The following is a 23,821-nucleotide window of genomic DNA, read 5'->3' as shown; positions in this document are numbered from 1 at the left end:
TGCTTCCACTCAAGCACAAGATGCTATTGGGAACATTCTCAAATCACGCTTGAGAACATGATCGTCAGTTTTTGCTCATACTGCACCCCCATTGCGTAGATGGTAAACATGCAATGTGTTGGCCAAGCACTAACATCTGTGTGTTCTTGCGGAGATTAAACTTCTGCCCAAATGAAGAAATTCAACTGTGCGTGTGTGTCTTGAGGGAATACAGCCATCTGAGCAGAAGTGTGCAGATACATGAGGGACACATGTTAAAGTGAGTGTGCAAGAGTGGAAAAACAGTGTGTGTGTGTGTGTGTGTGTGTGTGAGAGCGTCTGCCTATATCACTGTCCCAAAAGTCCAAAAATCAATCTCTGTTTTAAAATAAGTGACATCAAACCCAAGAAGTCCAGCACAAGAGGCCCAAACCAGCCTTTAATATTCATGGCAAGTGTTTTTGTGTGTATAGTATGTGTTTTTGTGTGTCAGCGGCTGAAAAGGGAAGAGCGGATTTGTCAAAGTGCTATTCACTCTGGGTCACTGACCCACAATCTGAACTGAATCACCCACACTTGAACTGCTCTTGACCTGCTCACAGAAATCACACCAGCAAACACAAGCATCCCAGCGCCTGAAGGAGAGAGTTACTGATCAGCATTTTGTTCCAATAATGATTCAAAAGTATACCATAAGGCTTGTGAAAGCTTGAAATTAAAGTTGAAATTGTGTATAAAGAATTACTAATCAAATGAGCTATTTTCAGAGATACCTCTCTGAACAAAAATGTACATTTTAAAACCAAGGCTTGATCATACATACAGTAAAAAAGTACTATTGTGAAATAATATTACTATTATTATTATTTAAAATAACTTTTCTATTTTAATATATTTTAAATGTAATTTATTCCTGTAGTTGCAAAGCTGAATTTTTAGCAGCCATTACTTCAGTCCTCAGTGGTTGAAAAACAGTTTTTGCTGCTTAATAGTTTTATGGAAACCATGATACATTTTTTTTTCAGGATTTTTTTTTTTTTTTTTTATGAATAGAAAGTTCAAAAGAACAGAATGTATTGCAATTTATTTAAAATTATTATAAAAAATGTATTTTGTAATTATGTAACAATTTCATATACATACTTAAAAATGTATATCAGTATCAACACAGAATCAAATAAATTGTGGTGGGGGGTGGGGGGGGGGGGGGGGGGGGGGGGGGGGGGCATGGTAAAGCAGAGTCTGCAACAGGAGAGTGAGTGCGGAGACGAGCGGTTAGAAAATGGGTCAAGTGCATGATGACTAACACCTGTCTCTAATTCTAATAAATGGCAAAGAGATGGGATATGACGTCCAGACAGACCTGGATAAGATGAGAGAGAGACGCACCCGCACTTCCTGAAAAGCGTTCTGAGTTATGCTTTAAATGTTAATCATTCTCGCTGCCCTGACTACTTTTCACACAAATATATATATATATATATATATCCATCTATGAGCATTCTGGGATTTCTGTAAAGAAAGAGGGGAGGCGGGCAAAGGGTCTGAGGGAAAGAAACAGATAGGTAAGGTAATGGACACGTGAAGAAAGAGCAATCTCCATTTCAGCTGCAATTAAAGTCTCTCCGCTCTTTATGGACAAGCTTAAGAGCATCCATCAACTAACTTCAACGCTAACGTCAGTCAAGACCCTCTCTCTGACACATATGAGTTCCCATGTGTGTCAGGGTGTAAATTACTGTGCTAACATCTTATATGAAAGCTGTCATCTTAAACTAAAAGTCAACACTGAAAATGACTCAAGCTGAAGGAAAACGTGTTGAGATGAATGTTGAGTGAGATATTAAGGTGAACCCAAAGACTTTGATTAGCAGATTCATGAAGGTTTAATGACTGCAGAACTTTAGATGGAGGTAAAGCAGAACTGCACTAACAAAAAAGCACCAAAATTACCAGTTTTTGGACATGTAGCGTGGTAATACTATGTTTTTGGATAAATTACTGTTTTTTGTTTTTTTTTGAGGATTATCATCATGTCAATAGCATAACATATGAATCCGGAAATCAGAAACCACTGATAGACGTGCAAACGTTCCTTCTCTATATATCAGCTGTTGCAGTCAAACAATGGTGGCAGAAATTTTAAAACTAAGGAGCACAAATACAGAAGATTAGCTTTTAGAAACCTGCTAGTGGTACAGTTGCCTTGATAAAGACCACCAATTACCACATAACAGTGACATATGCACATACAGTTGCATGAAAAAGTATGGGAACCCCTTGCAGAATTTGTGAAAATCTGAATAATTTTAACAAAATAAGAGAGATCATACAAAACGTTTGTTATTTTTTATTTAGTACTGTCCTGAGTAAGATATCTTACATGAAAGATGTTTACATACAGTCCACAAGACAAAACAATAGCTGAATTTATTAAAATAACCCCGTTCAAAAGTTTGGGAACCATTGATTCTTAATACTGTGTGTGGTTACCTGGATGATCTACGACTGTTTTTTTGTTTTGTGATGGTTGTTCATGAGTCCCTTGTTTGACCTGAGAAGTTAAACTGAGCTCTGTTCTTCAGAAAAATCCTCCAGGTCCTGAAGATTCTTTAGTTTTCAAGGATTTTTTGCATATTTGAACCCTTTCCAGCAGTGACTGTATGATTTTGAGATCCATCTTTTCACACTGAGGACAATTGAGGGACTGAAACACAACTATTAAAAAAAGTTCAAACATTCACCGATGCTCCGGAACTTTTTGAATTTGAAGATCAAGGTAAATTGTACTTAATTTGTCTACCGGGACACATGCAAGTATCTTCTGTTGCTTCCGGAGGGCAGTACTAAATGAAAAAAATGATATTTTAACAAAATAAGAAAAATTTCATCCTGTTCAAAAGTTTTTACCCCCGCTCTAAATGCATCGTGTTTCCTTCTTGAGCATCAGTGAATGTTTGAACCTTTTTTTAATAGTTGTGTTTGAGTCCCTCAATTGTCCTCCGTGTGAAAAGATGGATCTCAAAATCATACAGTCACTGCTGGAAAGGGTTCAAATATGCAGAAAAATCATTGAAAACTGAAGAATCTGCAGGACCTAGAGGATTCTTCTGAAGAACAGAGCTCAGTTTAACTGTCCAGAACAAACAAGGACTCATGAACAACCATCACACAACAAAAAAACAGTCGTAGATCATCCAGGTAACCACACACAGTATTAAGAATCATTGGTTCCCAAACTTTTGAACAGGGTTATTTTAATAAATTCAGCTATTTTTTTGTCTTGTGGACTATATGTAAACATCTTTTAAGTAAAATATCTTACTCAGGACAGTACTAAATAAAAAATAACATGCATTTTGTATGATCTCTCTTATTTTGTTAGAATTATTCAGATTTTCATAGATTCTGCAATGGGTTCCCATATTTTTCATGCAATTGTACATGCTCGCCTTAGTTTGGTTAAGACCCCAAACTACTGTAAGGGCCAAGGGCCATCGATGAGCGTCTGTCGAGCTAGTTTTTGTGGTGTGTTCCACGAGTCGGCTCTAGTTGGGCTTACTTTGGTGGCAGTTTGCCCAGTATGTTGAATCAGCATCTGGGCCGTCGGTGAGAGAGATCGCTCTGATTGGCTGATCAGCAAATGAGATATAAAAATAAAAGAGAATAAAAGCAAAAGTGATGAAATCCAGCAAAGAAGTCAAGACGGCACAGACAGAAGGCTGTTCTAATTTTACGTCATCTTACCGGAGCATTCCAGTACGTGAATATTTTCAACATGATTGATATTCAAAATGGTAAGCAAGTGCTGCTTTGTTTTACTGTTTGTATATCTGCAGTCCTAGTTTTGGTTTCCCTTTTTAAATGATGAACATAGATTACTGATAGCTGCAGATATAGACAGTTATTTCCTTACAAGCAGGAGCAGAAGGCACATGCCAGTTGGTAGTCACCTGTAGTCTTTGCAGTGTTCAAGCGCAGCATTTTGGCCCAGCGTGAGGCGAAAACACAGTTGTCGCCGCTAGTTCTTTGACGTTGGATTGGTGTGTCAAGATCTTAAGTTTTTGTCCCTCACAGGCACTCCATAGACAGCAGGAAATTACACCTCTATCTGCTGTACAAATGAGAAGACTGCTGCACTTCCCCTTTTATCTGTTGGATGACTGTAGCTATAGACTCCCAAAATCATGAACACATATAAAATCACATCCACATATGCTGCTCTTAAGTGTAAAGGTCCGCTCCCTCCAAGAACGATAACTATAAACTACATAACTATATTAGCATCTTCATCAATGCACAATGTTGTTCTTTTTATTCTAAGTGTGGACTGCAGTTGTGTTGTCTGCTGCTTTAAATGCTTAAACTCTTTAAAGCAAGATGGATTCTGATTGGCTTTCAGTGTTTTTATCATTCAGCAGCTTGAAAATTTTTTTTTGAATGTGATTCTAACAATACCGTTCCTCTGTGTCATTATCGTTATAGCTGTAGTATGGACTCTGCTATTCTTTTATATTTAGAACATTTTTTTAAAACTATATCTTTATCATTACAGTTATAGTCCTTGGTGTGAACGGGCCTTAAGAACTATACAACCACTCTCTGGAGGGGTTAATATTTTTAAAACAACATTTTATTTTAAAATTCTCACAATTTCTTGAGGTTAATCTTGTAGAACACAAATTGCCCCAAATACAATTAGCAAATTACCATAAGTAGACAGCAAACATCAACTATCAAAAAGACACCGTAAACAAAATACAAAAGTGATATGTAAATCCATAAACTATCAAACTAACAACAAGCCAACTTACATCAAGTATCATAAAGTAATTAACAAAATGTGATATAAAAACCCATAATTGAAAAGCTAAATAATGCACATTAAAGTGAAAGTGATGTGACGTGTGGCCAAGTATGGTGTCCCATACTTGTAATTTGTGCTCTGCATTTCACCCATCCAAGTGCACACACACAGCAGTGAGTATTGAACACACACCATAAACACACCCGGAGTAGCCATTTTTGCTGCGGCGCCCAGGGAGCGATTCGGGGTTAGGTGCATTGCTCAAGGGCACCTCAGTTGTCTACGTTCTGACGTAGAACCCGGAAGTGCTACACTGTGTTTACTATATGAACAACGTAGGAGACTGACATGAAAGAGAAGAAATTGTTGAATAAAGTTGTTATTTTTGTTAAAAAAAGTATTCTTGTCGCTTCATAACATTAAGGTTGAACCACTGTAGTAACATGGACTATTTTAACGATGTCTTTACTACCTTTCTGGGCCTTGAAAGTGGTAGTAACATTGCAGTCTATCAGAGGCCAAAAAGCAAATTAGGATATTTCATCAAAAATATCCTAATTTGTGTTCTGAAGAAGAATGAAGGTCTTACGGGTTTGGAACAACATGAGGGTGAGTAATTAATGACAGAATTTTCATTTTTGGGTGAACTAACCCTTTAAGACACGCCAGTCTTTTGTTTTGACTTTCTTTTGTTGGGGATCAAGTCTTTATTATTCATACTGTGGTGGCTATATTTACATGTAACATTTGCAATATCATGGTATTTTTATGTTACCAAAAGAATACCATTTTCATGTACCATCACATTTACATGGTGCTCCAAGTTACTTAAAAAAATATCACTGTATTACCACAGAATGTTTTTCCATTAGTGACATAAACACACAAACACATTAGACAAGAAATGAATGCATACAGCACTCTGGCTGTTACAAACAAACACCGAAAGTTTTAGATGGGCAAAAGCTGGACTAACACATTCCCTCAGGATCTCTCTCATACTGCAGAGATGTGAGAGAACAATCGCTCACTATCACTTATATCAACTCAGAAGAAAAGTCTGTGTGTGTGTGTTGGGATGTAAATTGCCCTGGGCACTGAAGCTCCCTTTGGCACTTAAACAGTGAGAACACCCAGAATCCACAAACACAGTGACTCTAATAGAGAAACGAGAGATATGGCAAGATAAAGTGCAGAATATTGCAGAGAGAAACAGAAAGAAACAAATAAAAACAGAAACCATGTTTAAACAAGAAGCTCTGTGTATAATTATCATAATTGAGGTACATTTCAATATTATTATCCTAGTACTGTAATATTAACCTTATACTGTAATCATTATAAGCACAAGTTGAAATTGCTGACTAACACGTTCATTAGGCTTCACTGAATACATAAAGAAGTAACTACATAACATACTATATTATAGCTGTATATCACGGCCATATGGACATTACTTTGACACACTCATCTCTGACTGATAACAGAATACTTCCTAAATTGTAACACTGAAACAAGAGTCTCTGATGAGTTTGCTTCTAAATAAACAGCTATACTAAATCCAGTCATTTCTTGTGTGTTGACCTTAATGTGATCCACTACAGGTATGTGTGTGTGTGTGTGTGTGTGTGTGTGTGTGTGTGTGTGTGTGTGTGTGTGTGTGTGGGGTGTGTTACAGGCTGGAGTTTAAGAATCAATGAATGAAGAAGATAATTAATAAAGGGCTGAGGACGCAGTCTGGAAAAGCACTGCCGCAGGGAAGAGATTGTACCGCACTATAGTAAGGCTGAGGAAATCCTCTCTCTCTCTCACACACACACACTCACGCACACACGTACACACACACACACACTTAGCTAATTGAGGACATACTCTACAGTTCAAGTTTAGGGTCTCTAAGATGTTGTTTGAAAAGTTTTTGAAAAGTCTCTTATAAGTCTCTTACACTAAGGCTGCATTATTTAAACAGAAATACAGAAAAATTTCCTTTGTAATAATATTTCACAATATTACTGTTTTACTTTATTATTGATCAAATAAATGCAGTCTTGATGAGCATAAGAGACTTGTTACAAACACAAATATAATATATATTATACAAACACAAATATAATATATATATATATTGTGCAGTGGTGTGCGGTGGTGTTTTAAAATGAGGAGGCAAAGTCCTCATTTATGTTCCTGTTACACAATTTTAAATTAACATTAGAGACAAAAGAGAGACCAAACACAATTCTATTTTGTTATTTTTACACTATGTAATGTTCTATTTATTAAAACCAAGTATAAATTTCATCAAGTTAGTGCTTTTACTCATTTTTACATTTATTCCAAAATAATAACTAAAGGCAGTAACAATTTAAACAATATATATTATTTATAAAGTAATATTCCGCTTTTCTTTTTAATAGTCAATTTATTTTCAGCAGTCATCAAGCTTGTACACACTGGTCACTCACTCACAGACACAAAGATGTACCTTTAATTTCACCACACTGATTGCTCACTAAAACCCCATGAGTCATCATGTTTTCAGGCCATTTTGAGTTTGATTTTGACATGACACAAAGCGGTAATATGTAAGTGACAGTTGTTTACTTACTTTTTAATTAGTCTTCCCATTAATGCCATCACTGTCTTCATTCGGACCGATTCGACGAGAACGCGCACGAAAACAAGAGGCGGGATTTATCGCACAAACCAATCATGTCTAATCTTAACCGATCATATCCAATCATAGCGCAATTGAGGCATTGCCTCCTCTCACGTGACTTTCCCCTACTCATTCTCAATTACCCCCCACTAAACCCACCGCACGTTTAGGGGGCTCTGCTTTGTTTCCACGAGCTGAAGGGAGGCACAAGAGACGCGGACTCCCCGCTGTAACTTTACCTGCGGGTGTCGCTGTTTGACAGTGTTTCTTTAGAAAAACAAGTGACTTTTACACTTTTTTAATGTCAAATTTTGTAACATTTGCATTGTTTTATTTTTGTAATATTGATTATTTTCTCAAACAGTTTTTTTGAGGAGGCACTGCCTCCCTTGCACACTCGTATCGCACGGCTACGAGTGTGATATTGCGTTTATACAACAGTTTGACTGCACAAGTGTTTAAATAAATAAAAACAACAACTGAGTGTCTTTTGATTTTGTGCAGAACTACTTCCTTCCGCCATGGATTCAAATCTCAATGTAGCCCTGCCCCTTTTCAGCGCTGCGCTCATTGTCTTTTGTCTTCCGGTTTGTTTTTCCACAGCGATTTTACATATTTATGAATGAACTGCTCGTTCTAAAATGTTCCCGGTCTACCGACATTTGTTTAGACATCTGCTTTAAACATTACAATGCTCACGATAACTTTCATTAACTCTACAACAAGTAAATCCACTTCACCAGCTAATTATTGTTTGACAGCGATGCCATAAAAATGTACAGAGCTACCGCAAAAACAGAAGTTCAAAGACAATATTACAAAGATGGTGGCACACTTGTTTCTCTGGCGCATAAGGTCTATTGTATTATGTAGAGTAGAATATTATGGTATTATGAGAGAGAGATCGACTAAACGAGTACTTGCATCTGATATAGCATTAATTCGATGTCTGTAATATCCATTATAAACAAATCAGTTTGAATGTCTACAGAGGAACACAACATCTTTGTCTTTGTCCTTTTAAAAGTTCTCACAGTGCTAAAACAACTTCCTTGTTCTGACTCACTCATAAAGAGAGTCTTTGCTGTCATCTAATGGCGTAATAATGTATTACACCATTATTACTTTCACTGATACTATTGACAGACCCTTTCTCAATACCAAATTATTTATATAAAATAATATTTATTGAACAATATTTAAATTAACAACTATAGTCATTTTAAAAGACATAAACACAAGCAAACAATTCAGTCAAATGTACAAAAGTAGTGCTCCAGTACAGGATTTAAGTTAAATATAGCCTAAATATAAAATTATGAAATGTAATTTTCCCCTTATACCAAATAGTTTTGCTCTGGAACAAGTAATAGATTAATAAGAGCAAAGATTGCCCGTTTGATAAACCCCAAATTAATTATATTTTTACCACTATTATTACCACTATTTACATAAGAGCCAGCAGCAAATACCCGAATGACTGGCCAAGATGAAGCTGTTCTCTGCGGGTACATGAGCACTGAATGGCCGCTGACGGCCTGGAGCTCGCATCTGCGAAAGTGTATTTTACAAATAGTAAATTAGGTGCTATATTTATATATCACAGTCACATATTTGAGGTCTAAATAACTACATTCTCGCCTAAAAAACTTTTTAAACTACATTTTGTGACATAACAACAGTAGTATTTATAAAAAATATGGTAGATTTGCTAAACCACCGCAAGCGGAATGATACAAGCAGTGAAACGGTACCAGTGCTGATAGTGGGAGAATATCACATGGCTCTCATCGAGAACCAGAAAGAGCTGTTGTATATATATATATATATATATATATATATATATATTATACACGTACACAAACAGTGTTCTTCAAAGACTATACTTAGGGCAGCTTTTCGGATTGCTCCTGCACACCTGCTTTCATGCCTTCAGAGGGAAAAGAGAGCTTTACCTCCACTTAAAGAACAAAGGAAAGTGCAAATGCCGGGAGCTGCATAGATCTCAGTCGAGGTCTGCTCTCAGTGCCATATGCACATCAATCCCAGAGTCCACCGGGGACAGCTCCCTTCACCTGTTCAGATGAAGCAGCCACACATGCAGGACACACCTGAATAACAAGAGCCAGACATTCAGTCCTAAAACCCAGATCTCATTTGTGTGAATGTGAGTGTGTACTGTGTCCAGATGGGCTGGAGTCCGCAGCAGACATGCTAGTGCAGGTTGGGTTTGAATGAGCTAAAAATAGCATCGGAAGAACGTGAGACGCCTCCGCAAACGAAGCCCCCCATCTCCATCTCTGCCGTGATGGATAGCATCGTCGTGCCGAGCGAACGTGTGTGCCAGAAGAGGGGGCAAGATGCCTTTAGAACCACAGAGCATTGCGGAGACAGACTGAGAGATTGTAGAAAGACGGGAATGACTCAATGTAATGTTGACAACATAAAAAATGGAAGCTAAATGATCAAAAAGAAAGTGTGAAAGAAAAAGACGATCTTCGTGAAGCGACGCGGTTGAACGTTGTAAGTTAAAAGCGTATTCATGACCGTGCATTATGGCTGTGAACATGCTGTGGTGTTAAAAGTGCATCCATCATCTCTATTTAAGTATACAGTGTAGGAAAAAAGGGGGGAGAAATGAATGAGATGGAGACAGCGAAGGAAAGCGAGCTCTTTATGTAATTTACACAGCCTGCTGTGGCTGAGGTGAATGGCTAATCTCTTCTGCTGAGGTCCAAACAAAAGCCGCTCTCAATTAATGGCATTTATTAAGCAGCAGGGCAGCCGACGTAGGGCTAATCTGCTCAAAACTCAATGCTAATAATGCTAAAGACACTAACCCAAAAGTAATCATATCTCGAACAGTGAGTCTAAGACAAGCATTAGATCGGACAGATGCAGTCAACCACCAGTATTCCAGATATTCTGCTGTCTCAGACTCATCAGTCTGTCTCAAGCTCGGATGATGCCGTCTCGCTTCAATAACATCACATATTGTTCTGGAACACAACGTCAACACTGACTCCAAATACCTGGCATTAGGCTTAGCTAACAATGCTGCCATTCACTGGATATCTGTAATTATCTGCAATTAGACAAAATGAAATTAAAATGAATCATATTTACTTTCTTAATAAATGTCCATGGTTAGAATTTATTAGGATTTGGTTTTGATATTGCAGGGTTTGGTTTGGTTTGGAAAAGAAAACAAAACAAAAAGGACATTCAAAAACCTCTAAAACAGTTTTTTTTTCCTCTGTTCATGTAATCAAGGTTGAGTGGACGGTAAAAATTAATATTAGCCAATAATGTAGCTTAAAACTCGCCCCCTAATCAAGTCCTATATGATAAAAATCATGCACTAGAACTGCACGATTTGCGGAGGGGGATCTACAAATTTTCCAAAAAGTTCGTGAAGATGGTTGCCACATATTGCGTTCCCAAATGCACGATATAAGCAACCCACATTCACAGCAGATGCAGAGATGAGTAAAAGAACACAGTGCAGCGCTTCACTCTGAAACATGCAACGCATTTAATTATTTGATTTATAAATTGCAGCCTTTGCATTTCGGCTGTGATTTCCATTAATCATGCAGCTCTACATCACCACCCTACATTATTTCCCACTGAATACTCACTGAATACTCAGAAATACATGACATAATGGCAGTTAAATGTGCTGTGAATGTTACTTCAGGCTTTAAACACTCATTAGATGTCCATAGAGGAAGGCCAGGTGGACTGTAAGGTGTGTATTACAGCTGTCACTGTGTTCTGCGTCCATACTGTGCCACGCATGCCATCTGTCAAGAGAAGATCTGGGACCAGGAGCCTGATTACCAAAGCATTATGAGTGTGTACAATCACAAAATCACTCGGGACACTGCAATTGTGAAACATTTAATGGGTTTTAAAATCCAGTATGGTAAGCCTTCATAAAAATTAACTTGCTTCTAGCTTCTGACCAAGGCGGTATCTCAATACTAGTTTTACTTGATCTTAGTGCTGCGTTCATCACTATAGATCATAAAAAACTCTTAGATTGACTACAAAATTCAACCTGGTCTCATGGAAAGACGTACTTGTGGGAACATTTTTGCAAGTCGCAAAATACGTACCAATATGTATATATCACTGCAGTTTCCAACAGAAATGAACAGAAAACTCCAGAGGCAGTAAAACATCAAGCACTTTAAATCATTTTCATACGCAGTTATGATTACAGGATCAGATTATGGATTAATAAAGACTTGTTTTCACATTCTCTTGCACTATATTATGTTATGATCTCAAAACGCTTTTACCAAAGTGCACGATTTGTAAACAAATACATTTTGGACTTTGCATCGCTTAACCAGCTCCATATGTTTTGGTTTTCTGACATAAAAAGTTTGCTCGGTAGCTCAGCTGATGAAGAGTTGTACATAGGATACGGAAGGCTTGGGTACGAATCCCGTGAAAGACGAGTCATGGTAAAAGAGCTCAAAGATAAGAGATCAAATACAAGCTAAAATTGCGTGACTACAAATGCTTTTTATGTCACATTTGCTTTTGTTAACACTATCGGGTAGGTTTAGGTGTAGTGTTTGTGGTACGTTATTTTTTAAATGTAATGGAGCATTAGCGCCACTCACCGGACATTTCAAATCAGAACTGCGCTGATACAAATAAAAACAATGTAATACAAATTTACCAAATTCACGTTAATCTGTTTTGGATAAAACTGAACATGCTTTTAGCGCCGCTCAGTGGACATTTTACATTGAAAATGTCACGAAACGTACATGGCGCTGCGTATTTTCGTTTTGAAAAAATGTTCTTACGGGTACGTTTTTCTAATGAGACTGGGCTGACAAAATTATACTGGTATTCAGGGACAGGCATTATGGTGGTTTAGATCGTACCTATCAGACCGTTACCATTTTGTCCATTTAAATGAGGAAAAAATGTAAAATAACATCAGTAAATTATGGAGTGCTGCAAGGATCTGTGTTAGGCCCTCTGCTATTTTCAATATATATGCTGCCACTTGGTAATATTAAAAGAAAACATGCAATTAGTTTCCACTGTTATGCCGATGATACTCAGATATATATTTCATCACGACCAGATGAAATCTCCAAATTATCCAAGTTGGCAGAGTGTGTTAAAGATATAAAATATCGGATGACCTGTAATTTCCTTCTATTAAATTCAGATGAGACTGAGGTATTACTTGTTGGACCAAAAACCTGTTCACAGAATCTCTTGGAATACAATGTGCATTTACAAGGATGTACTGTTATTTCATCCTCTACAGTTAAAGACCTGGGTGTTATATTAGACAGCAACTTGTCTTTCGAAAATCATATTTCATATGTTACAAAAACAGCCTTCTTCCACCTCAGAAACACTGCTAAGCTACGGAACATGTTGTCTGTTTCTAATGCAGAAAAGTTAGTTCATGCATTTATGACCTCTAGACTAGATTACTGTAATGCATTACTAGCTGGTTGTTCTGCATCCTTAATAAGCTACAATTAGTCCAAAATACAGCTGCTAGAGTTCTTACTAGGTCAAGAAAATATGATCATATAACACCAATTTTATCACCTCTACACTGGTTACCTATTAAGTTCCATATCAGTTTTAAAGTATTGCTACTGACCTATAAGGCCCTAAATGGTTTAGCTCCAGTGTACTTAACCGATCTTCTATCACCCTGCAATCCATTACACTCTGGACTTTTGGTTGTACCTAGGATATCGAAGTCCACTCCAGTTTGGATCCAGCCTCTTACGAAGACTTTAGTCCCCTGCGAGGACTTCAGATGATGCAAACTCTGGATCAACATTTGTTAACATGTATTCATTACGTCATTGTTTCTGTCTTAAATTAATACATTGTTTAAATTAATAGATTGTTAGCTAACTGTGTGATTTGTATCTGTACATTTCTGAAATTACATAACTTGGACACAGTCACCTCTGATAACAGATTACTCTAAATTGTAATGTTGAAATGCATCTTCTGTAAAGCTCCTTTGAAACAATATGTATTGTAAAAAGCGCTATACAAATAAATGTGAATTGAATTGAATCGCAAAACAGCATTTCATGTAGGACATCCACCTAAACACAACGCAATAAAGATTTCATAGATAATGATGCCTATAAACATCTAAAACTCAAGAGTGATGTGGCATAGCGGTTAAAACTCAGGTTTGAACCTTTGAAAGGAGCAAGCTATGTGCAATGATCTCTTCAAACATGGTTCATTTGACTTTGTTTCAAGTTTTCTGCTTTGTTACATAAAGACCAACATATAAGATGTTATTTGATAAAAATTGCTCAAATTTTATTCATGCTTGTCAAACATTTTAAATGAGTAACAACTTCAACTTCTTCTCTTCACACAAAGCTATTGTATGGCTTCAAAAGATTATATAACACAAGTTACTTTGATTACATTCTAATCTCCAGACGAAACATCTTTCAGCACATTCAGATGGTTCCTTTAAAACATTCTACAGATCTCAAAAACTGAGATCTGTGATTGGCTATACTTTCTTAGCCAGCTTTTGGGAGTTGCTGTTGAAGCAGACATAAAATCAAGTTTTTGTTGCTTTAATGGCAAACTTCATTATTTGAGCAGCACAGCTGAACTGGGTAATCAACCTGAATGAACAAACTCATGCCAGACATCACTGTGAATGGGAATGACAGTCAATATGAAACCAATAAAGGGATAGTTCACCCGAAATGAAAATTCTGTCATCATTTACTCACCCTCATGTCATCCCAAACATGTAAGAATTTCTTTCCCCTGTGGAACACAAAAGGAAAAATATTGCAGAATGTCAAGAGTACTCTTTTTCATAATGGGGATTGTCAAGCTAGAAAAATTATGAAAAAGCATCATAAAAGTAAAGCACTATAATCCAACTTTTTGAAAGTCAAACAACAATTTTGTCTTGTTTTCGTGTGTACAAATACCTTAACATTCTTAAATCAGGATACATTTATCTGATAAGCAGAATGACTTAAGATATTAAGTCTTGTTTTTTTGAAAAATGTATAAATATTAACTGAGTTTATGCTTAAAACAAGAAAAATATCTGCCAATGAGTTCAGAAAAATAAACTCACTTCAAAGGCAAAACATTTTTGCAGTGTTTGAGGAACAGACCAAAATGTAAGTAATTATTTACTGAAAATCCTCTCAACGTAGCTCTCAAATCACATTCAGTTCAAATATGCCGTGTCAAGAAGTTTGACGTCAATGATGTCAGGCGTCATTGATGTCAAATCAAGCACAGCGAATCTTGACGCATGAGATTTGATAGCTACTTTACAAATCTACTTAATAATGACTTAAATTTCACACAAAGCTGTCATATGGCTTTTGAAGACTTGAAATGTGGCACATGAATCATATGGACTTCTTTTATGTGGCTTGTTTTATCATTTTTTTGGAGCTAAACAGCTCCAGTCCCCATTATGAAAAAGAACAGTCTAGATATTACGCAATATGTCTTCTTTTGTGTTACACAGAAAAAAGAAAGTCATAAGGGTTTGGAACATCATGAGAGTAAAAAAAATGATTACAGAATTTTCATTTTTGAGAGAACTAGCCTATCCCTTTAAGCAAAACCAATATTTGGGAAAGGAAAAGTTGAAAACATGAACATAATTTCTTTGTGAAAAAAAAAAAAAAGAATTTCACATGAGATACGAGCAGGTTACTGTTTACTTAGTCATCCTTTTAACAGAGATGAAAAGTGCACACACCCACACGCATACAGCAAAACTTTCGTCTGTAATCTACTGTAAAGCGTAACATTTCTTTCCCAGCAGTGAGATCCCTGTAGTCTGCGCTGTGTGTAAGTACATCACAGGTGTCCCTCTGCGATTAACGTCAGGGAATAGGGCTTTTGTCACACTTTGAAATCTTTAACCGAAACCCTCGAGAGATATGCGCTCTTCTCTACATCTCACTTCTTTATCCACCTTTTCCTTCCTCTTTTTATTAATACACATAGTCTTATGGAAGTCACCCTGCAGTGAAGCCAACAACGTTCTCAAGAGAAACCATGGCAAAACACGTGACCCAACCCCGAAAAGCAAACAAACCTACACAATATACATGGCAGATACAGCTCCTCATGTCCAAACCTTTTAGAAACTAAACCAATTCAGACCGTATACACTTTTCAGCTTGACTTCTATTTTATTTCAGAAAGGACTGAAATTTTTCTAGCTGTACAATGGAAGATTGTGATAACCTTTAGAAAAAGTATACAAATGTTTAAAAAAAAAAATCTGTGAACACACACACACAAAAAATAAAAAATAAAATAAATTAAAAAATAAAGCTCATATACTCTCTTTCTCCCGCTCTCTCTCCCACTCAAACGCATACACATACTGTATGGACACAAACTTGCACAGAAACGTGTTGTCAGCGCTGCTCTGACAACTTTATCAGTAAAATAGTTTAGCAACATAAAAACTACATGACATTTCTCACTAGCAAGGTAATAATGGCACTGTTCTTGAAGCAGATAAACTTACAGTTTGGCTATTAGTAGAGATGCTGCTGCCAAACAATGTTGATAGATGCACAGACTCTGGGAATTCACACATGCTTAACCCCTCTCCCTATCTCTTTCTCAGTCTAATAACTGCATTAATAACTAAACTGATAATTGGTTTAAGCCTCCAATACTAGTTTTAAAATGATGTTTTGGATTTATAAATGTTGACGTGGGATGAGATGCGTAAGAAATTAGTCACATACACGAGTATTTTAAGGACAAAAACCTGACAAATGTCTTGAAATACAACATCTGAACAATGTCTTGAGATGTGGTGATAGTATAAGCGGAATAATTGACTCCAGTCCATTGAATTATTAGAAAATCATACACACTAGAGGTGTAACAGCCACTCCACTTCGCTTCACATTACCACCATGGCTGTGCATTATTTTCTAATAATTTAACGTTCACAATGTCATGATGTTGAAGGTTTATAAAAGCAGTGTGGAGACCATCATGGTCAAATGAAAGCCTCAAAGACTGGCTGTCCATCCAAGAAGAGCAATAAGCACCCTGGCAACTCCTGTTTACTAAACCTATGCCAACACCTAGACTTTGCCAACTGGCACTTACAGGACTTCAAGAAGACTGAAGAAAAGGTTTCTCAGATGTCTTTGGCTTGAATTCCAAGCACCATTTCTAATGAAAACTCCTTACTTGGCAAATACCATGAAGTCAAGATTTCAAGAAGCTTTTTTTATGGGCTAGAATTGGGAGATTTGATCATTTGAAGGAGCTAATTCAATGGAACAAAACACAAAGATGTCAGCAATGGAAGAAACTCACCAGTCTTAGACTATGACAATGAGCTGTACTTGTTGTAAGGACAGGTTTCTGGACGTCTCTAATTGGCACAAAGAAAGCCCAGATTTAATCCCCACAGAAAATGTGTTCAGAGACCTTGAGATTACAGTTCGCAGATGATCCACAAAGCATCTACATGAAGGAGACAGGAAAAACTGACCAAATCTAGTTCTGCAAATCCGGTAGTCTCACAGCCTACTCAAGTCTCACAGCTGTAATCACTGCCAAAGGCAGCTTTGCAAAATACTGAATAAAGAACCTGAATTTAGATGTCAATGGAGGATTCCAAAAAGTGCACTTTTTATTTTTAATCTGAAGGCAAAAGAAGTTTCAATTAATTTTGAAATATGTCAGTGAAAAACATTATGTGCTGAATAATTTCTAGCTAACTCATAGGGGAAAAAATCTAATTATTTATCCTAAAAAACCATTGAGATAAACTGGAGAGCTTATGGAGACTTTAGATTTTCCTCTCGAGAAAACTTTCCATTAATCTCACCTGTCTCCTTGGGAGATCTCAAATAATGTTTCAAACGGGGCTCAAATTTGCCAAGAAAAAAGTCTAAAGTCAAACACCAGAGATCTCAATATGGTCCCTTGCAAGAGGACCATCATAGTTGGGGGGGTCCTTGGAATCAAGAAGTTTGAAAACCCCTGATCTAACAAAACTTACACCAAAGACTCAATAAGACACCATAACAAATACATATGCGAGAGATTAGTGATATCTCATGCTCTCAGGAGTTGGATGTTGGTATGAGAATAAATGTTGCAATCTGAAATTCTTTATTTGAATTATAATGCTCCTAAAGATAGTATCAGGATTTAGCGGGTGCGAGTTAGCATTTGAAAGGCGTGTGGCAGTGGGATGTGCCAGTGAAAATCTGGCATTTAACATATTCTTTCTGTTCTCATTCACCTCTCGTTATTAACATAGAGACTTGGGCCCTGCTAAAGGACAGCACTCGTTAACACTATGGATTTCTGCTTTTAATGAGGCTTTGACACATAACTACACACATACACACTCACATGCAACCAGAAGTCCATACTAATGCATGCATGGTCACTAATGCACACTCACACAGCGCTGAGATGGAGGATGAAAGATTCAAGGAGAAACACATTTCTGACAGGCAGAATGAGCCATTGATCTATAGCTCACTCATTCTACTGCAGTTACTCACTTCATAGGCGTCAAATGTACTGAAGGAACCCAACTAAACAGGCTGAGAAACATGCAGCAAACCAACCAATCAGGGCTGGACACATATTGTCACACAGTATTCAGAGTATCCGTCAATCAAAATTAGTTTTTCAATGATAATTTCTTAAACCTTTACCTTTGGTCACCCCCAATCTTGAATATTTGGTTCTATTCTTAGAATCCAACATCAACATTTCAGTCCAAACGATTAAGACTGGAACCTGAACAAACCAGCAAGGACCACTAGAAGGCCCAACAGAAATAAACCCACCCACTCTCATACTAATTACTAAGGAGTTACTGTTTGTCACTAGTCAAGTATCCTACTCAACTGTCATAGTCATCTGTGTGGATCACGTGAACTTCATTGTTTGCACATTTGCTCATCGTACCACCAATGGCCTTTCAGTGCACACTCAATAAAATCATTGTACGTAAAGTTTAGGACATATGGACATTGTACATATAATTTGGACACGTTTAGCATTTTTCCTGTAATTGTGTATAAGTAAAGTGACAATTTTGTTAACCAACCATATAGCTAAAATGAAAGTTGCTAGCTAAAATCTGAATTAAATTCAAATGTGATTTAAGGACAAAACCAACCAGAAGCTACAACACTATCGAAATGCTTTGAAATGCTTCTGACAGATGTCACTGCCAACACCTCACAACGATTGGCTGACAGCTACCTCTTATTTGAATAAAGTTATAAAGCATTTCTCATATTTTGATGCTCTCACCTCATGCTCTGCACTGCTGTCAATCGCACAATCCCTCATGCGAGCCTGCAGCTCAGTTTCAAGGGGTCAAGGTTTAGCTGGTTAGCATGGCCCTGTTAGCACCTACTAGTACTGTAGATGGAGTAACTACACAGATGGTCCTTTGACTTCCATTCAAAATGTGTTCTGATGACATACAGAATTTTTTTTGTTTGTTTTTCTCAAGCAACATATGCTACCAGTCAACAGTTTGCGGTCAGTAAGATTTTTGATTGAAATCGATACTTTTATTCAGCAAGGACGCATCAAAATGTATCAAAAGTGACAGAAAAGACATTTATATTGTCACAAAAGATTTCGGTTTTAAAAATGTTGTTCTTTTTAACTTCATATTCATCACAGTATTGAGTGCCACAACTGTTTTCAATGTTGATGATAATATGAAATGTTTCTTGAGCAGCAAATCAGCATATTAGAATGATTTCTGAAGGATCATGTGACGCTGAAGACTGGAGTAATGATGCTGAAAATTCAGCTATGCATCACAAAAATATATTACTTTTTAAGATATATTCAAACAGAAAAACCGTTGTTTTAAATTGAAATAATATTTCATAATATTACTGTTTTTAGTGCATTTTTGAACAAATAAATGCAGCCTCTAAAAGACTGTTCATAAACATAAAAAAAAAAAAACAACTGTACAGACCCCAAACTTTTAAACAGCAGTGTATATACATTAAATATAACTACATCGGGAATGTTAACGGATAGCTGTCACCTTTTACTACACTGTATAAAAAATCCCGTAAAATTTACGGAAAAAAACAGCAGCTGTGATTGCCAGAACTTTACCATAAAAAATACAGTAGCAACGTAAAAAAAAATTCCGTTAAATTTACAGTAAAATAGTGTATTCCATTAACTGATATAATGTTAATTTACCAACCTAATGAAGTACTTTGTAATACACTGACAACCACCAAACACAGTGGTGATGAAAGTCACATGATGAATCAAAGTTCATCACAAGCAGCTTTTCCACAAGCTGAGAAGGACAAAACTAATATATTGAAGGTGCACACAGTGTCATCCGCACAAACACTAAACACCATCATGGTGACACACATGAAATTTTAAAAATGCAATGAACATTAATTTAACAACATTAGATGTAACATAAAACCCTAATGTACATAACTGATTAGAAAAAAACTAAGAAGAAACAGTTATTTCAACAAAAATACATCAAATGTGAAGTGTCATGCAGGGAATTGTGGGAATGTCAATTTACGGTTTTTCACTGTAAATTATACAATGACTTGTTATTTTTCACTTCCAAAAACTGTACATTTAATGGTATTTTACCGTAAAATTACATTAAATGCACCTGTTAGATCTATTACAGTTATCCACCGTATATAGTACGGAAACCTTCTATAAACCAATTAACTGTTTTTCACCATAGCATTTTTACGGTCTTTTACTGTTAAAATCACAGTCATTAACACATAACAGTAATGTCCAGTAAATCACCAACTCTCACTGAAAATGAATGATATCCGGTCACTGCAAATCGTTGTTTAAACGCCCTTAACACGTCACATCTAACCTAAGATTTTTAAAAAATTAAATCCATGCTTAAATGCAATTAAAGTTCATGCACCCCTCTAAATCCTGGCTGCAGTGTGTGCAATACTGAAAAAAATGATTAAATTAAAAATGCCACCTGCAACTGTAACACCTGTATCTGTCCAATAGGAACAGGTGAGTAACTGCACTTCAACACTGCACTCTCATATCCATCAGCACCATATGCCGCTCGAGAGGGCCCCGGGGACACGGTACAATACGCTGCAACCAAACTGACAAGTCTGACAGCCTCGAGACAGGCGGGAAAAAGTCCCTGTGAATTACAGTACAGCTACAATAACCACCCAGTTACTGTATCTACCTTTGATTTTCCGTCTCTCTCTCTCTCTCTCTCTCAAAGTGGCCAGTTCATAAAGTCCGCCGCAGACTCACTAATGAAGACGGGTTGCATTCAAGAGCAAAAAGCGAAAGAGGAAGACGAAAGGTAAAAAAGAAAGAGAACAATCATGTGTACGCTGAAAGAGAACAGGACAGGCAAAAAAAAAAAAAAAAACCGAGAGAGAGTTTGGAGCAGTGACAGAACTCACCGTTTGCTGCAGGTCAGGGATGCCTATGCGGACGACCAGTGTGTTGCCCTGGGGTTCCTCCATGGGGCCGTCCGGCGCTCTGCAAACGTCGGCGTGCGGAGAGCGGGAGCTGTCCCCCCGGCTGGTGCTGGAGAGGTGGCGGGGAAGAGGCTGCGCAGGGCGAGAGTAGATGAGGAGAGGGAGAGAGAGAGGCAGCGAGAGAGGGAGAGAGAGGGGGAGGGCAGAGGGGGGCTCAGACGGGAGTTCAGGCTGCTGCTGTGGACGATCTCTGGGCTGGGAAGGCTCATGTTTGCCCGAGCCCGCACTCACAGGCATGCTCTGTGTGTGTGGAGCTCCAACTGCATAGTGCCTCTCTCACGCATACGCGCACACACACACATACACACACACACGGGGAGCTGCTGGCACACGCGCACACGCACAAGCACAGGGAGAGAGAGCGAGCAAGGGGAGGGCAGATGCAAGAGAGGATTAGTGAGAGAGAGAGAGAGACAGAGAGAGAGAGAAAGAGAGAGAGAGGTTAGATGTGTGCTGTGATTAAGCATTTTAAGCATTAATCCTGTAGGCTATAATGCCGGTTTAACACATTTCTGAATGTACAATAAAACAGATTACAACAAAACCATTAAATAATGCAAAATAATCAGATTAGCTCACAAAACAATTCAAATGATCTGATATTATCTCTTACTGTAATAGCTCTTTGGAATTCTTTATTCATTTCTGGAATTTATGTTATATATTATTGTTGGCCCAGGTAACCAATATTAGTTGCGCAAGATTCATGTCTCTCATATCACTCTGAACTACTATAAAATTAAACTCCAATCACATAATCCTTTAGAAATCATTCTAATATGCTGATTAGAATTCACATTATTAGTAATGCTGAAAACACTTGTGCTGCTTAAATACTGAGCCCGCGTTCAGACATAAACAACACTGAAGCTCTGCAACGAAAATAGTGTAGCAGTATGACAGGGGACAGACGAATTTGTTCATAAAAGTCGCTATTTTTGTTTTGTTTTTGCACACAAAGTATTCTTGTCTCTTCACAATATCAAGTTTGAACTACTGTAGTCGCGTTGACTATTTTATCGATGTCTTTAATACCTTTCTGGACCTCAAAAGGTGCAAATGTCGTTGCTGCCTATGTGTGGATCAGATACCCTCGGATTTCATCAAAAGTATCTTAATTTGTGTTCCGAAGACAAACGAGGGTCTTACGGGTTTGGGACGACATGAGGTTGAGTAATAAATGACAGAAATTTCATTTTTGGGTGAACTAACCCTTTAAGGTTGAAGCACTGTAGTCACGTTGACTATTTTAACCATGTCTTTACTACTTTTCTGGACCTTGAATGATGGTAATTACATTGCTTTTTATGGTGGATAAAAAAAAGAAAAAACCTTGGATTTCATCAAAAACATCTTCATTTGTGTTCTGAAGATGAACAAAGGTCTTATGGGTTTGGAACGACATGAGGGTGAGTACTTAAATTACAGAAATTACATTTTTGGGTCAACTGACCCTTTAATATTTTTGTAAAAACTGTGATACTTTTGTTTTTTTCAGAAATCTTTAAGTTGAAAGTTTTCTTGTAACATTATAAATGCCTTTACTGTCACTTTTGATCCATTGGACGTGTCCTTGCTGAATAAAAGTATTAATTTCTTTTAAAAAAAAATTACTGACCCCAAATTTTTAATATATATAAACATATAATTATAGAATAAAAAGGAAGAAAGAATTTAAAACCTGAGGGCTATAGACCTATTTTGTGTTGTGGTGGCAGAAAATAACTGTGTTCTGCAGTAGCAGTCTGTGGAAGCAATGGAATAAAAGAATAAAAAAAAGTTAATTTAGTTTATATCTCACAATTCTGACTTTTTTCCCCTCACAAATCTGAGTTTATATCTCACAATTCTTAGAAGGAAAAACAGAACAGTGAGATATACTTATACTATACTATTTTTCCTCAGAATTACGAGTTTATATCCTGCAATTCTGACTTTTTTCCCTCAGAATTATGATATACAGTAAACTCACAATTGAGAGTTATAAAGTCCGAACTGGGAGATATAAACACGCAAATGCAAGAAAAAAGTCAGAACTGTGAGATAAAAATGTTATAGGCTATTTTTAAAAGTTATCTATGTAAAATGCTATAGGTTTAAATATTATTTCATGCTTTAAGTGTTATGTATGTATGTTCCCTATGAACTGCACATGTGAATATTATGTAGACTTGCTGTTTACATCAAATTCATTCTTTAATAGTAGACCAATCATTGCAGGTTTCATCAGTCTGCAGCTGCAACATAAACGTCTGCGTTTAGCTTCAAAGGGCGTCTTCAACGACGGTATTCGATAAAAATTAAGACTATCTTTCTGCATTCCGATTCTGACCTCCAAAGGCACAACAAAACATTTCTCTCTTATTCTGTGGATTTTGCCCATTTTCCTCCACTTGTTACCACTATTTTTCTGCCACCACTATGCGCGCGCAGCTGCAAGTGACGTAACTGTGACGTCTGCTTCAAATTGGTCTATAAAACACATTTCTGAGTGAACAATAAAACAGATTATAACAACATAATTAAATAGTGCAAAACAATCAGATCAGATACACTAAATAATTCTTAATGCACTAGATCTTAATGCAGGGCTCTGTGGAATATTTGATTCTGATTGGTCAGTTCTGTGGTATTTTGTATAGTGACATTGGCCCAGGAAACCAATTTTCTACATAGCTGTGCTAGTTTCATATTGCCTGTATCACTCCACACCCTTTCTTCTCATTTAATAATAAAATAAAATAAACTCCTATTCAATATTTAATGTCCAGTCATTTTTTATTCAGTAAACAGCCATGTAATTTGGAT

The 23,821-nt window shown here is 37.0% G+C and overlaps 1 protein-coding gene across 4 annotated transcripts in view; it reads right to left on the bottom strand.

Moving 5' to 3' along the window:
- The window catches only part of shank3a (SH3 and multiple ankyrin repeat domains 3a), a 323,981-nt gene that overhangs the window by 212,412 nt on the left and 87,748 nt on the right, over positions 1-23,821 (bottom strand). For 3 of the 4 annotated variants that reach the window (XR_007926184.1, XM_051870263.1, XM_051870262.1), the window contains exon 3: positions 20,936-21,333. Coding sequence is in view for 3 of the 4 variants with exons in the window: in XM_051870263.1 (XP_051726223.1) it covers positions 20,936-21,250 (315 nt within the window). In the remaining variant the exon portion in view is untranslated. Of the gene's footprint in view, positions 1-20,935; positions 21,337-23,821 lie in introns of all 4 variants that reach the window. The other variant, XM_051870260.1, reaches the window with a different exon arrangement.

The sequence above is a fragment of the Ctenopharyngodon idella genome, chromosome 18 (assembly GCF_019924925.1).
Source record: "Ctenopharyngodon idella isolate HZGC_01 chromosome 18, HZGC01, whole genome shotgun sequence".
Lineage (NCBI taxonomy): Eukaryota > Metazoa > Chordata > Actinopteri > Cypriniformes > Xenocyprididae > Ctenopharyngodon > Ctenopharyngodon idella.
The sequence above is the reverse complement of the archived record's forward strand: the minus strand, read 5'-3'. Positions and strand labels throughout refer to the sequence as shown.